Consider the following 15,373-nt stretch of genomic DNA (forward strand, 5'->3'; position numbering starts at 1 on the left):
TGAAGACATGTCGGAACACCAGGGGCGATTTTAGGATCAGGGCCCAGTTGCACAAAGCTCCTTATGTTAAGATTTCCATTAGGGTCCGAGTTAAGTGTCCATAAAATAGAATGGACTGCACAAAACACCCTTAAATCTTCTCCATAAGGTTAAACATTTTAGGGAAAACATAAGCACAAGATTTAAGGGTGTTTTGTACAGCAAATTATATTTTATGGACACCTTAACTCGGACACAAGTAATAATAATAATAATAATCAACTTTATTTATATAGCACTTTTCAAAACAAATGTTACAAAGTGCTTAACAGGCAATAAAAAACATAGGAGTACATTGATGCAGGTAAAATGATAACAATGGTGGGCCTTCATCAAACACAGCTAAAACAATAAAAGCAGACCCAATTAAAACAAGTATACGCACAAGTAAAAGACTGAACCATAAAACAAAAAACAATAAAACAATAAGATAATAAAAACAATAAAAATATAAAAATATAAATGTGCAAATTAGAGGAATGCCAGACTATAAAAATGAGTTTTCAGCTGTTTTTTAAAAATAGACACCGATGTCGATAGACGGATGTCCACTGGAAGTGCATTCCACAGCTTTGGGGCCCGGACCGCAAAAGCCCTATCTCCTTTAGTAACGAGATTGGCTCTGGGCACGATGAGGAGGACTTGAGTTGCGGATCTAAGATCACGGTTAGGTTGATAAAAAGATAAAAGGTCAGCTATGTAGTCTGGGGCCAGTCCAAGATGGGCTTTAAAAGTAATTAATAAAATTTTAAAATCAATTCTAAAATGTACAGGGAGCCAGTGCAGTGAAGCTAAAATGGGTGTGATATGATCTCTTTTCTTAATACCCATTAAAAGCCTAGCTGCTGCGTTCTGTACCAGTTGCAGGCGTGCCAACTGCTTCTTAGTAAGGCAAGAGTATAAAGAGTTGCAGTAGTCCAACCTTGAGAAAATAAAAGCATACATGACCTTTTCTAGGTCTTTAAAACTCATAAAAGATTTGATTTTTGAGAGGATTCTCAGGTGGAAAAAGGAGGTTTGGACGACTTTCTTTATATGAGATTCAAAGTTGAGGTTTGAGTCAAAAATAACTCCTAGGTTCCTGGCCGAGGGCGTTATGTAGCCTGCAAGGGAGCCTAATTGGTTTTTGAGTGGCTCAGTTGAAGAGTGAGGACCAATGAGTAGCACTTCTGTTTTGTTATCGTTGAGCTGGAGGTAATTATGGAGCATCCATTCCTTTATTTCGGCCAGACAGTTGTGCAGATTGCTGATGTTTTGATGGGAGTGATTGGGAGTGATGGGGATGTAAATTTGTGTGTCATCGGCATAACAGTGATATGACACATTGAATTTCTTCATAATAAAACCCAGTGGGAGCATATATAAAGAAAATAAAATTGAGCCAAGGATGGAACCTTGAGGCACCCCACATGTGATGTGAGCAGATGAAGAAAAAGAGTTGCCAAGCAGCACTGAGAATGTTCTATTGGATAGGTAAGACTTAAACCAGTTAAAAACAGGGCCGGAGATCCCTACCCAATCTCTGAGGCGATTTAAGAGCATCTCATGGTCTAAAGTGTCGAATGCAGCGCTAATATCAAGAAGAATTAAAATTGAGCAGTGACCAGCGTCCGAGTTTAAAAGAAGGTCATTAGTTACTTTAAGAAGAGCTGTCTCTGTGCTATGCATCGAACGAAAACCTGACTGGAACTTGTCTAAAATTGAATTCTCAGATAAAAATCTTGACAGCTGGTTAAAAACTATTTTCTCTAACACTTTGGATAAAAAAGGTAGTTTAGATATAGGCCTAAAATTGGCCGGATTAGCAGGGTCAAGATTAGGTTTTTTTAAAAGAGGTTGAACCACTGCATGCTTAAAATCAGAGGGAAAGCATCCAGTGGCTAGAGAGCTGTTTAAAATGGAGAGGACAGAGGGACCTATGACATCGAAGACCTCCTTCAGGAAGTGAGTTGGGAGGACATCCAGCTTACAAGTCGTTGACTTCATCCCCTGAATTATTTTATTTAATGACTCACTGGATATGGATTCGAAGTTGGAGAAGACTGGGGGTACTGGAGGTATAATATAGCTATTCTGGGTGGGTTGAGTGAAGTTTGATCTGATGTCAGTGATCTTTTTTTGGAAGTAAGCTAAAAACTCTTCACATTTTAAAATGTCATCGTCATGTTTGACAGGAGCAGAGGGGTTGATGACAGTTTTGATGGCCTTAAAAAGTGCTTTTGAGTTGTGATGGTTGTCAGCAACCAGTTTGGCAAAAAAAGCCGTCTTTGCCTCTTTCACAGCTGATTGGTAGGAGCTCATAAGGTTCTGTAAATTCTGAAGTGACGACTGTAATTTGTCAGACTTCCATTTTCGCTCAGCTTTACGACAGTGTCTTTTTAAGTTGCGGGTGTGGTCATTAAACCAGGGGCAGCCAGCTATCCTGCGTTTCCGTAGTTTAAGGGGTGCAATAGAGTCAAGGATGGAGGTGCAAGTTTCGTTTAAGCACTTAACTGCGTCATCAGTGCTGGATAGAGGCACTGTGGGGTGGAAGACCGAGCTGGATGCAGAAAAGGCTTCTGAAAACCGAGCTCCGGCATTTGCACCGAGGACCCGAGAATAAAAAGTTTGGTCGCTTTCCCGAGGCGGTTTAGCAATAGATGCCTTGAACAGGACGGTTTGGTGGTCCGATATGTAATTATCGGCTATTTTCAAGGACTCTAAGCCAATACCAAATGAGAGAACCAGGTCTAGGGTATGACCTTTTGAGTGGGTGGGGGTTTTAACAGCTTGTGACAGATTAAAAGAGTCAGTCAGATTAGTAAAATCAGTAGAGAGAGGGTCAGCGGGACAACAAACATGAATATTAAAATCGCCAAGTATCAGGACTCTGTCATATTTAAGCATGATCAAGGACAGAAGTTCTGAAAACTCAGATAAAAAACTTGCATTTGATTTGGGGGGTCTGTAAATCAGAATACAGAGCAGTTGGGTGTGTCCTCTTATTAAAAAGCTCTGCATCTCAAAGGTTGTGTAAACTCCAAAAGAGACCGTGGAGCAGTTAAAACAATTCCTATAAATAACAGCTAGTCCCCCGCCCCTTCCTGAGGTTCTGGGTTTATTTAGGAACTGAAAACCGGGGGGTGATGATTCAATGAGGGGAATGACGTCGCCTTCGGTAAGCCAAGTTTCTGTTAGCAGAAAGAAATCCAGGTTATTTGACTTGATGATGTCATGGCAGATGAAAGATTTATTTGCGAGGGACCTAGTGTTCAGCATACCAAAATTTGTCTCATAGACAGTTGAGTCCCCACTGTGTGTAACAGTGTGGGTTGATGACATAATGATGAGGCTAACTAGTTTATTAGAATTAACAGTGGATTGTCTAGGAGCATGGTGGAATCGATGAGTCCGGTTTACAGTGATACGGACAGGAATTTGACATAATAGATTGTTTCCGTTATATTCAGCAGGACCCTCTAAAACGAGAGTAGGTGTATCTATGATAGTGGAGCATTTAATAGGGTCAAGCTGTGATGAATGTCATGGAGAGTCAAAGTCAGGACTAAAAGCTAGAAAATGAATAAAATTAGAAATGAGAGTTTTGGTTCCCAGCCCATTTAGATGTAGGCCATCAGGTCTAAACAGCTCATTCTGGGTCCAAAACGTGTCAAAGTTGTTGATGAAGGCAAAGCCTGTTGCTAGGCAGAATGACAGTAACCATTGATTTAAGCTAAAAAGACGGCTAAAACGCTCATTGGAAGACAGTGTTGGGATCGGGCCAGATATAAAACATGCCTTGCCCAGGCTTTCTATAGTCACAGCCAATGCTTCTAGGTCGTTCTGGAGCTTGAGAGACTCCCTGGCCATGACGTCATTTGTACCAGCATGCACTATGACCTTTCGGACCGACGGATGTAGGTCAATCAGCGCCGGTGTGAGTTCGATAAAGTCCTGGACTTTTCCACCCGCAAGACAATATGTAATGGCACCAGGGAGTTCGACACATCTAATAATGGAGTCGCCTATAATCAAAACTTCAGGATTCTTGTAGTGTTGAGAGGCACCGTACAAGGAGAGTTTGGGTGACAGCCGGTAAAATGCTGGCACTGTGTTAGCCACGATAGCATCGCTAGCCAGAGCTAGCTTGCGGTCAGTCATCTCTGTGAAGGGGGGGGCGTTTCTGGCCGCGTTTGTGGTACCGACGGGGATCTGAATGGGATTTCCAGCGTCCACGGCTGAGGAGCAGGGACGTTTACGTTTACCCGGCGGGGCGTCTTGGGAGTTTGGCGAGGCTGGTGGAGAACGCTTTTTGAACGATCTGGAAGTTGTGGCCACATCTGCTGCATGGGGGGGTGTGGGGGACGAGAAGTCAATAGGCGCAGCAGGGCTAGATGGATGAAGTCGTCTAGTGGCTTTGATTGCTGTGCGTGCAGGAGGGGGGAGGGGAGGAGGAGAGGGGACAGGGGCGGGCGGTGGGTCAGCCAGAGGAGCGAAAAAGTTGGAAAGGTGAATCCCATCATCGCCACTGCTGGATGGATCGAAGAGGGGGAGAGAGACCCTGCGCCCCCTGACTACGGAGGCCCAGGACTGGGATTGGGACGTAGACGGGGAGGGGGAGAGAGGATCGCTTGCTGCGTCGGAGCCCGATGGACGCTGGCCGTCTGTCGGTACGAGGGACGAAAGCCTGGAGCCGAGCTGCGTCTGCCGCTGGAGGAGGTCTTCGATGAGCCGCTCTATGGATCTCAGTTCGCCCTGCAGTTCGGCCACCTCCGGCGAAGGGGCCATCTCAGCTGAAAGCAAATGGAGAACCACAGCCAGCAGAGGGAAAGCACCAGAGGACCGTGCGGGGCTATCGGCCACGGAATAGGAGAGGAGCCCAGAGCGGGACTTACAGGCTCGGGCTCCAAGAGGAGCCCGCTGCGGTGGGGATACAGCTGATTTACGACACCAGGGAGACGAGACAAAACTTACCACGGAGGGCCCAAGAAGGGCCCGCTGCGATGGATCGGCACAGGTAAGTTTGTCTGTCTATGTAGGTTTCCTTCGGGGAGGTCGTCCAGGGATAGAAGGAAGAATCTCCGTAGAGAAGGGGACTTCTTTGCCGAGCAACGCTCAGGTTAAACAGAAGCCCGGTGTAGCATTAAGCTAGCATGCTAGCTAGTTGGCGAAAAACAATCAAAATAGTAACCGATCAAAGCGTCTGGTCGTTAAAATAAAGTATCCGATGTAAACATGAGGTATAACAGACCAGGTGACTGCAGAATAAGAAGCACAACTATCACTTTAAATCGGATAAAATGCTAAAATAGGACGGAGCTTTCTGGCATACAAACACAATACGGACGCATGCGCATTGTACACTTGACAATGCAACAAGTACAAAGTAACATTTGCTTTGTAGGCATAAACACAAGTAAAATAAAACTAGAAAAGTGCACTCAGTAGAGTGCAGATCTCCACCAGGTGCTGCTACACCTCACCATGGCCAAACCCAAACCCAACTGCTAAGAAAACCACTTGCAGATTACAAGGCAACATTAACATTGTTTAAAGCTGCATTCAGCGATGTTTTTGTGTTAAAATAGTCTAAATGTTAAATGGCTCTATATTCTGACAGCAATCACTGAAATAGAGTGTTTGGTCAGTAACTCCAAACCCCCCGCTGTACTCTGTCTCTCTCCTGTAGCCCTGCATGCAGGGCGGACATATAGTCCACCTCCCACTATCCAATCAGAGAAATGTTGACATTTTCTGGGAAACAGAAGGTCAGATCGTGATGGCTCTAAAGGACTATAAATGTATTTTTTCACCTCGAATCCAACAGTGCCACCCATGAGTAGGCAGGGCTACAGGAGAGAGACAGCATACAGCGGGCGGTTGGGAGGCTATGGAATTACAAAGTTCCTGTAATAACATAGCAGACTATTACATAGTTCCTGCATTTAGCCTTTTCAAGGGTATTTTTTCTAATTCAGTTGCACAGATATTGTGATGTATGGTAAATAAATCTTGCAATGTATCGAGTATGGCAGAATCACCATATTGTGATACCATCATTATCGTGGGCAACGTATCGTGATAGTATCATATCGTGAGTTGTAACGTGTCCTCCTTTTTGGTGTTATGGAAATGGCCACCCTATGTATGTTACATAGGGTTTACTGGGCAGCCCAGGTCTGCCTCTCAGTCTGGGGCTCTAACTAATGTTAGCCAGGCTGCCTGGTCTCTTCTGTATATCCTTATAACAGCTACGAGGAGAGGAGCTTGTGAACAACATCCCCACAGTCAAAGCACTTCTCTGAGATATCCATTATAAAAACTCTCCTCATGCTTTACCCCAAATAAAACCTCCAGTGTCTGTTTGTGTGACTCTTGCGTGACATTATAGCACACATGGGCAAAATGCGGCACCAGGGCCAGACCCGGCCCCTGGGCCATCTCAATCTGGCCCCCAATGTCCTCAACAGAAAACAAAACAACCCCCCAAAACTCAATAAAAGGCAGAGTTATGTTAATAAATCTCATCTGCTATACAGCCATTTGATTTGTATCACTATTATATTATATCAGGGGATTAACAGGAGAAATGACCAATCACAGCGGGAGAGAGGGTTAAAAATAGACTCCCATGAAAATCATGTTGGCAGGTATGATGTCCAATGTGTGGCCCTAAGCTTACTTTATGTAAACCAGTATGGCCCTCTGGAGAAAACAAAATGTTGCCCACCCCTGCATTATAGTCAATGCTTCAATAGCTAACAGCTAACGTTAGCTGATGATCACGCATCAAGCAGAACCCGTCTGGCCATAACGTTACGCAACTTACTATTCCCCAACACACATAGACAAGGCTGTGATGAGGGGAGAAGCCAGTGACGGCTTGAGACTGGCTGCCACAGCTGTCAATCATCCCTTTGTATATCGTCAAATAACTACTTAAAAACAAACTGATCACAAACATGACCACTTGAACATGCATTAGCATGATAAGAACGATCTAAAATGATAGAAACCACCTTTGGGAAATAATATCTGATGTGTACGTTGATTGTTTAGTTTGGCTCATTTCCCACTCACTAACATGGCAGAGGCGGGACTTGTGACCTATACTGGGACTGACCGCCAGGGCGGCGATCTAAGATGATTTGGCCTCACTAAAAAGAGCTGATATCCTGTCCATTCTTTTTACAGTCAATGATCTATACCTCCATATAATGAAACTGTGTGTGTGTGTGTGTGTGTGTGTGTGTGTGTGTGTGTGTGTGTGAGTGTGTGTGTGTGTGTGTGTGTGTGTGTGTGTGTGTGTGTGTGTGTGTGTGTGTGTGTGTGTGTGTGTGAGTGTGTGTGTGTGTGTGTGTGTGTGTGTGTGTGTGTGTGTGTGTGTGTGTGTGTGTGTGTGTGTGTGTGTGCGTGTGCAGGCTGTCAGGCTGTATGATCTCAGAGGAAGGCTGTGCTTCTCTGGCCTCAGCTCTGAGCTCCAACCCCTCCCATCTGAGGGAGCTGGACCTGAGCTACAATCATCCAGGAGCCTCAGTGAAGGTCCTCTCTGCTGGACTGGAGGATCCAACCTGGAGCCTGGAGACTCTCAGGTATTGAGAGACAATGCCTGCTAGAAGGCTGAGAGTCACACACATCTTCTCTGTCTCAGTGAGAAGAGGAGGAATCTGCTCATCTGACTTTGTTTATTCCTCCAGTGTGGACCATGGTGGAGCGCAGAGGCTGAAACCAGGTGTGAGGAAATGTAAGTGTGTATTTAGTTTGATTCATTAACAAACTAACTTCAATGTCAGAGTCAGAGTTATTTTATTCACCCAGGTATGTTTTCACTTACAAGGAAACTGACTTGGTGTGACCGCCTCATTTTAGTAGTATGAACGACCGTGGACAATAGCTCCCTCTTGAGGGACTTTCTAAGACACTTAATGTGAAAGCAGCTGTGAGCCTATAACCATTATGACTTATAAGCGTATATAACCCTAACCCTCCTGAGGGACTTTCTAAGAGAGAACAGTTCAAGTTAAAAAATATAGCTGCACGCGGCATTTGAGGCGTCCAGGCACAATTTGAAAAGACAGACAGAGAGACAAAACATTACTACTGTAGGTAGAAAGACACATATAGAGATAGAGAAATACAGATAAGATATGAACTTTTTGCATTTTTAGCACCCACTAGTGGTAGTTTGGGTGTGTTCCAGCAACACTGCTCAACATGTCTTACTTTTGGTGGGATTTGATGAATGGATTATGAGAGTTAGGAGGACATGTTTCGTTAAAGCGTTGGGGCCCTATAGCGTACACCGGTGCAGAAGGCATCTGCGGTAGCGTTTGCGTCTGTGCTGGCTCTCTTTCCTATCGTCCACCTGCACACCTGCAGGCCGTGCACCCGGTGCCGGGAAGATAGCAAGCAGCTTTGTGCTCCCAAACGCACCCGTGGGCGTGCTGCTCTGAAAAGTAGGTGTGTCCATGGAAAATCCTGACGCACTGCCATCGTACAGATGAGCACAAACAACTGTGTTTAGACGAGCTGAGACCACTTCTTACCACAATCTACACCTCTCTCTCTCTCCAAATCTCTCTGTTTTGTCTATGTCTCTCTCTCAGGTTTATAACTTCATAAAGAAATGAAAGACCCACTTATTTAAAAAACCCTCAAATAGTAATATAATATTACAACTACTACTAATAATAATAAATAAATAACTTTATTTATATAGGACGAATCAGCATGACATCACAACAACAAAAACAGCACTTAGTGAACTCAGTTAACTAGTATGAGTTGTGCCAAACAAACGTTAATATCTCAAAAACTATCCATCACATCACTTATATTTAGACTTTGTGAGTGAGAGCAGAAGTAGCTCAAGAGTTTGATGTATAATATATGTATGTTGTGTTAAAGTTGTGTGAACTGTCACAGTTTTGTGTGGATTTAGTCTAAAGTACAGCCTGCTATGTGAGACACACTCAAGGCTGGTCCAATTATAAAGGCTGAAAAAAGCATCAAACATAAACTGTGATTTCTCAAATAGTACAAACGATAAATTAAAGCTGAGTTAAGCTGATACAGTCCTAAAAGTGCTGACTCGTTGAAAGTTTAAATGGAGTGTTAAAGTATGAAGGAGCAGTTAGAGGTCAAAGAGGGCGTGGTTTCACATTGAACTCTGTTTAAAACCAACAGCAGTTTCCTGCACACACACACACACAAACACACACACACACACACACACACACACACACACACACACACACACACACACTATATAGAAATAGAATATAAATATGCCGACAGTTTACTTTCTTAAATGATGTAGCCTATGTTTTAAAAGAACATGTAATATATTAGGCTACTGTAAGCATTGTAAAGTCATTAAATGATCACGATGTACATGTATAGACCTTATTCTCTAACCCTGGACAGCACCATATTGTTGACATACCGTCCTGCGCGCACACAGCGCTGCAGCTGACAACTAGTAACAGCCTTATTGTCGTTTCTGTTCCATTACAAAATAGCGATGCTAATGACACCAATAAAAACCCCACAGTTGTTATTTGTATGCTGCCGACGGCAGCCGTTAATGCCTGTAATAAATAAACAAAAGAACGAGGTGAACAGACTTTGCTGTGAGGAGCTGTCAGAAAGTTTCACCTGTCTCAACTAACTATCCACACACCTGCTGTGCTGCTAACGTATCCTCAGTGTCGCTCCCTTCACGTCTGAGGACGGTAGAGATAGAAACAAACCACGGGGACTTTATTGCTGTCATTACTACAGCCATGCCTAACGCAGGTCACCATCCGAACACAATTGGAATGATACAGGTAACGCTAACGGCGGCTAGCTTCCTATAAACGCTGCTCTTACATAGGCTGTCACTTTGAGAGCTGCTGCGTTATGTCAACAATATGGCGGTGGTGGGCGTGCCAGTACGTGAGTGACGTCAATCGAATAAGATCTATAGGCATTTCAGAGACATCAAAGTGAATCAATCAACCAACAATCAATCAATTTTCTATTTATATAGCACCAAATAACAAGGTATTGCAGGCAGATTTTAATACTATCTTCTCTGACAACAATGCTATAGCCAGTCATTTGAAATTTGATATCCTTTGCAGAGTGGAATTAATTTCTGATTTTATTTCGGCGTGTTTTGGCCATGTGCCTTTGTGCGCTGTGCGCCGGTGGAACACCCTGAAAGCTTATTGCACAACATAGCCTAATAAACACAAAGCCCACGATGTTTCTTTTCTTTTCTACTACACTTCTGACTTGCTTGAGGGGATTGTGCCATGACCGTTAATGCAGTAGCCTACGAGACGGAGATTGAGCACCGTGCAAACTTCACCAGCGGTGAAAACGACAATCAGCCCAGCCATGCGTCCTCGGTTCGTGTGCCCAGGTTGGGCACTGGGCATAATGGTCTGGTTGTAGGCGATGTCCGTGCACAGAGGGCTGGAGATAGTCTGATACAGCCGTGCTCCGGTATGCGGTATGGAGATTAGGGCTGTCACGATTCCTCGAGTACCTCGAATAACTCGAGTAATTAAAATGATCGAGGCCAAAATGATTCGCCTCGACACGCATCTGAGTAATAGAAGAGAGTGGGTAAAATAGAAATTCCGACGGAACCTTAAGGCAACACGTGAGAGCGCGTTACGTCAGTCCGTCACTCTACCTGAAACATCAACAAACGGGACCACCCGAAAATGTGGCTACACTTTCCCAAGATAGACTCAGACAACACTGGTTGCAACATTTGTGATGTGAATTGCAAAGCTGGCCAGGGAAACACCTCAAACTTGAGGAAGCATGGTCAAACACAAGATATATTTACAGTAGCTAAATGCTGAAGACTGTAACGTATTACTAGATAGGCTGAGGGTGAATGAAGCAGGCAGCGCACCGCAGCACGTTAGCAGCACCTCCTCAGCTGTAGTTGAGAGAGGCATCGACTACAACATCAGGTAACTTTATTTAATTAGCTAGCGTTAGCTGGATAAGTTGTTTCACTGCCGTTGTAGTTGTTAGATAACGGGGCTTTTCACTGTCTTCACAACGACTGCAAAACAGAGATCGCTAACGTTAACGTTAGCGTTAACGCTAACGTTGCTGCAGTAATTGTCAAGGGTTCAACAGAACGTATTTCCTCAGCCTGTATAGTAGCTATCAACATGAAATAAAAAGCATTTGACAGCTTAAACCCGTGGCTTTTTATTTGGAAGGGTTACATTTGCCGTAATCTTTATTAACATTTCTTAAAATGCATTAGAATCTTTTTATTTTTTGGGGTTAAAGATCTTTTTTTTTTTTATTAACATTAGAGCAAATATAATACGAAAAGCCAAAGGGTTAAGCTCTCAAATGCTTTTTATTTTATGTTTCTATGTACTACAGAGCCTGAGATATTAAGGCTTTAGTGAATACCGACCGCTCTCTCTGAGAAGTTTGGACCGTTTTCTGTGAGAAATACAAAGCTCAACCTAACATTAACGTTAGCGGCTAATTTAACAGCGTTTTGTGTGTGTGTGTGTGTGTGTGTGTGTGTGTGTGTGTGTGTGTGTGTGTGTGTGTGTGTGATCACACTAGCCTGTTGGTGTGTGAGAGAGAAAGAGAGAGTGAGTGTGTGTGAGAGAGAAAGAGTGTGTGTGTCATGCAGCTGTAAGGTAAATGAAGGATGTAAACCAGCTAGTAAGCCATTCATTCTTATTATTTAACGGTTGCTGTACACTGGAAGAACTCAAACGTCAGGTTGAAAAGATGAATGGTGCCACTGCCAGTTCTATGCAATTTAAAAATAAAAATGTTGTTTTTTCTAAGAAAGAAACTAATGTAGTTGTTTATTTGAAGAGATTTATCTTATTTTTTGGTGTATATTTACGATAAGCCTTTGAAAACACAAAAAAAGGTTCTTATCCGATTACTCGATTAATCGATGGATTATTCGGTAGAATACTCGATTACTAAAATAATCGATAGTTGCAGCACTAATGGAGATGTCTGGGCACGGCTGGAAGACGAGCAGTGCAGCCGCCAGAGCGCAGCGCAGCAGCCCATATAAAAGCACACGTTGACAGGTATCAGACAGCATTGATGTTGTGCGTAAAAGAGCGTGAAAACAGGCTGATCGACGCGTTTACGGCTCCATTCCTTCCACGGCAGTTTCCACAACTCTCTAAGAAAATATTTAGCCTAGGCTACTACAGGATTTATTCATACGTCAATCCAGGCGATTGGTGAATTATATAAACTCTAACGGCACTATAGCCTAATACATATAGGTATATTTCTCCTTATATTTCTCCTACTATAAAAAAAAAGATAAACGACAAATTTCCCGGGATTCCCGGGAAAGAGGTCTTAATTTCCCGTTTCCCGGTATGGCTCATTTTCGGGAAAAATATGAAACCCTAACACACACACACACACACACACACACACACACACACACACACACACACACACACACACACACACACACAGACACAGTGCTTCACACAAGACATTATTCAAACCATAAGGAATAAGATCATAGAAAAGACAAACCATCTCACTCTGCCCATTGATTGAGACAATTATGCATGAGGAGATTCTGTTCCAACACACACACACACACACGCACGCACGCACGCACACACACACACACGCACACACACACACACACACACACACACACACACACACGTGCGCGCGCGCACACACACACACACACACACACACACACACACACACCTAGACACACACGCACACACACATGCCCACACATAGACACACACGCACACACACAGACACAGACACACACACATGCGCACACATAGACACACACACACAGACACAGGCACACACACATGTGCACACATAGACACACACACATGCGCACACATAGAGCAGGGCTCAACATTAACAGATGCCCGGTTCCGGGCAACCCAAAAAATTGACAACCATTTCTTGGCCTTTGGTTGCCATAGTGGCAACCACGTTTTAACATGTAAAAAATTAGCACAGCAGCAAACAGCAAAATATGCACCAAATACATATTTTTTAATACTTGAGTGACACGCTGACATTTTAATACTGTTACAATGGGAACGATGTTGCTAATTACCAGAAGGAACCCAGTAGACACGTGTGGTGTGTTTACTCAGGTCAGATGCTGCGCGCACACCGGCTCAGCTGCAAGCACACGTTTGATATAGCCAAACAGATAGAAGTTGTCTGGCTGTGTGAAAGCCCCAACTAACATTAACCTGGTGTGGTGTCAACATCACAAATGAACCAGCAAGAAAGATGATTCGACTGACAAATAACCAGATGAACCGCTTGCACGAAAAAACAATGGCATTTGAGAAAAAGAGGACAACCGTGTCAGGGGAAACACACCTACTCGTAAACTATGTATGAATGTAACGAGGCGAAGTGCGTCTGAACTGCACGCGGAAAGTATTCCACGAGAAAACACCCGCGTGTCATACATACGCAGCCCATGAGATCGGGTTGGAGAGAGAGGGATTGCGGCGGGGACAGAGCGGGCGGGCCAAGGCCGCTTCTGGGCCTTTTGGGGCCATCGACATAAAAAGAGATATCATTGATATATATCTCAATGTTTGGGGCCCCATGCAAAATCTTCGAGTGGGGGCCCCAAACCACTGTCATCATAGTATGAACATGAATGAGAGGCATAGGCTACTTCATTATCAATAACGCGTTTAATTAATAAATTAAGCACAATATGAACAATAACTGCTAAAAAATATATGAAAATGAAAGTTCACAAATATTAATTAAACAAATCCTTTCAGTGCAAATGCATTATAAAAACAAAAAATAACTAAGATTTGTTTAGAAAACAAAATTACACAAATGTATTATTATTATTATTATCATTATGTAACCTCCTGTAGGCTCTGACCAGCAGAGTCACATACACAGCAGTATCTAGAATGAGCTGGATGTTATACTGACCTAAGTATATCATTTCAATAACAGGATCCTGAGTTTCTAGCTGTTGGTGTTGAGCTGGCTAGATCTCCTATTTATCAGTAAGAGTCAGTTCAGGCTTGAATAAATGAATAATAGCGCGGTGCCTCCACTGTGGAATTACTAAACTCTATGAGCTAAATGTGTATTCCCCAGAAATAAAAGTAAGTATGTGTGTATCAGTATGTAAGTGTAAACCTAATAATAATAAATTGTTCAGGACAACAAGATAAAAAGGAATAACAAATATAAATGTATTTAGTAGGGATGGGCATTTCTAGCAAAAACACTATTCGAAATTCGCTGGCCAAATTCGAATTTAATTCGAAATTCGAAAATAAAAATAAAAATGTAAAAAAAAAAAAAAATGTTTTTTTTTTTTTTTTTTTTTTTTGTGTGAGTGAAATGTTGCATTGTCTCCCCTGATTCTAAGTCTACGGCTTTATTAATTAATATAAAAAGCTTCTGCTGTGGATTTTTAGCTCAAACAAGCATTGCACCACTGAAGTAAAGAACATGTTACATGACATTGACATTTTCGAAAATAAAAAACAGTTTTGACAATCATGAGTGGTTCATTAAATATTTAGTAGGCTCAGGTCTGAGTGCCAAAGGGGTGCCAAAGTCACCCCCTCTCCCTCTTCATGGGATTTCATCCGCCATTCATTTTTCCATAAACCTTGCTTAAAATGCTTATAAAAATTGTTTTACTTGCTCAAACCAAGCGATTTGACTATACTTAGAATCAGGGGAGACAATGCAACATTTCACTCCAAAAAAAAAAAAAAAAAAAAAAACTTTTTTTTTTTTCGAATTTCGAATTTCAATAATAAAAGTCGACCTTGATAATAACAACGATTATTCAAAAATTCGAAATTCGATGCCCATCCCTAGTATTTAGATTGTGTTGTATTGGTTTAACACAAAATAAACACAAAATTCACAATACCAGGAATCTTAAAATAACAATAAACGTTTCAAGTTTACCCAATAATAAGATAAAAGTTCCAAATGTACCTTGTGTTAATTTACCTTATAGTGCAAAAATACCCCAAAGAAAATATGTAGGCCACTCACGATCCAGCCACGTTAATCCTCTTCTCGCGATTTTGCGGCGTTATTTAAGCTGACTGTCCCTCACGCGGGTTCGAGCAGAAACGTCCGTCTTGATAGTAAGTTACGAGACTTGCACGTTATCACTTTAGTCATGAAAACAACAAAACGGCTCGGCTTGGCTTCACTTCACTTCAAACGGTAGAAAAGAGTTTCGGACTGCGACACGCACACGAGTCTCGACTGCACAGTAATATTTGTGCCAATACCTTGACGTATTTCAGTCAACAAATATTATTATCTCCAAACGTTAAAC

General features: G+C 42.7%; 1 protein-coding gene across 1 annotated transcript in view; it reads left to right on the forward strand.

Annotated features, from left to right (window-relative positions):
* Nucleotides 1-7,770, forward strand: part of LOC310771124 (NLR family CARD domain-containing protein 3-like) — a gene marked incomplete at both ends in the record, with an annotated part of 54,596 nt that extends 46,826 nt beyond the window's left edge. Inside the window, 2 exons of the mRNA XM_083663790.1 lie at nucleotides 7,440-7,610; nucleotides 7,716-7,770. Coding sequence (XP_083519916.1) covers nucleotides 7,440-7,610; nucleotides 7,716-7,770 — 226 coding nt within the window. The remainder of the gene's footprint in view (nucleotides 1-7,439; nucleotides 7,611-7,715) is intronic.
* Nucleotides 7,771-15,373: the final 7,603 nt, after the last annotated feature.

Source organism: Poromitra crassiceps (genome assembly GCF_964638095.1).
Source record: "Poromitra crassiceps genome assembly, contig: HAP1_SCAFFOLD_366, whole genome shotgun sequence".
Lineage (NCBI taxonomy): Eukaryota > Metazoa > Chordata > Actinopteri > Beryciformes > Melamphaidae > Poromitra > Poromitra crassiceps.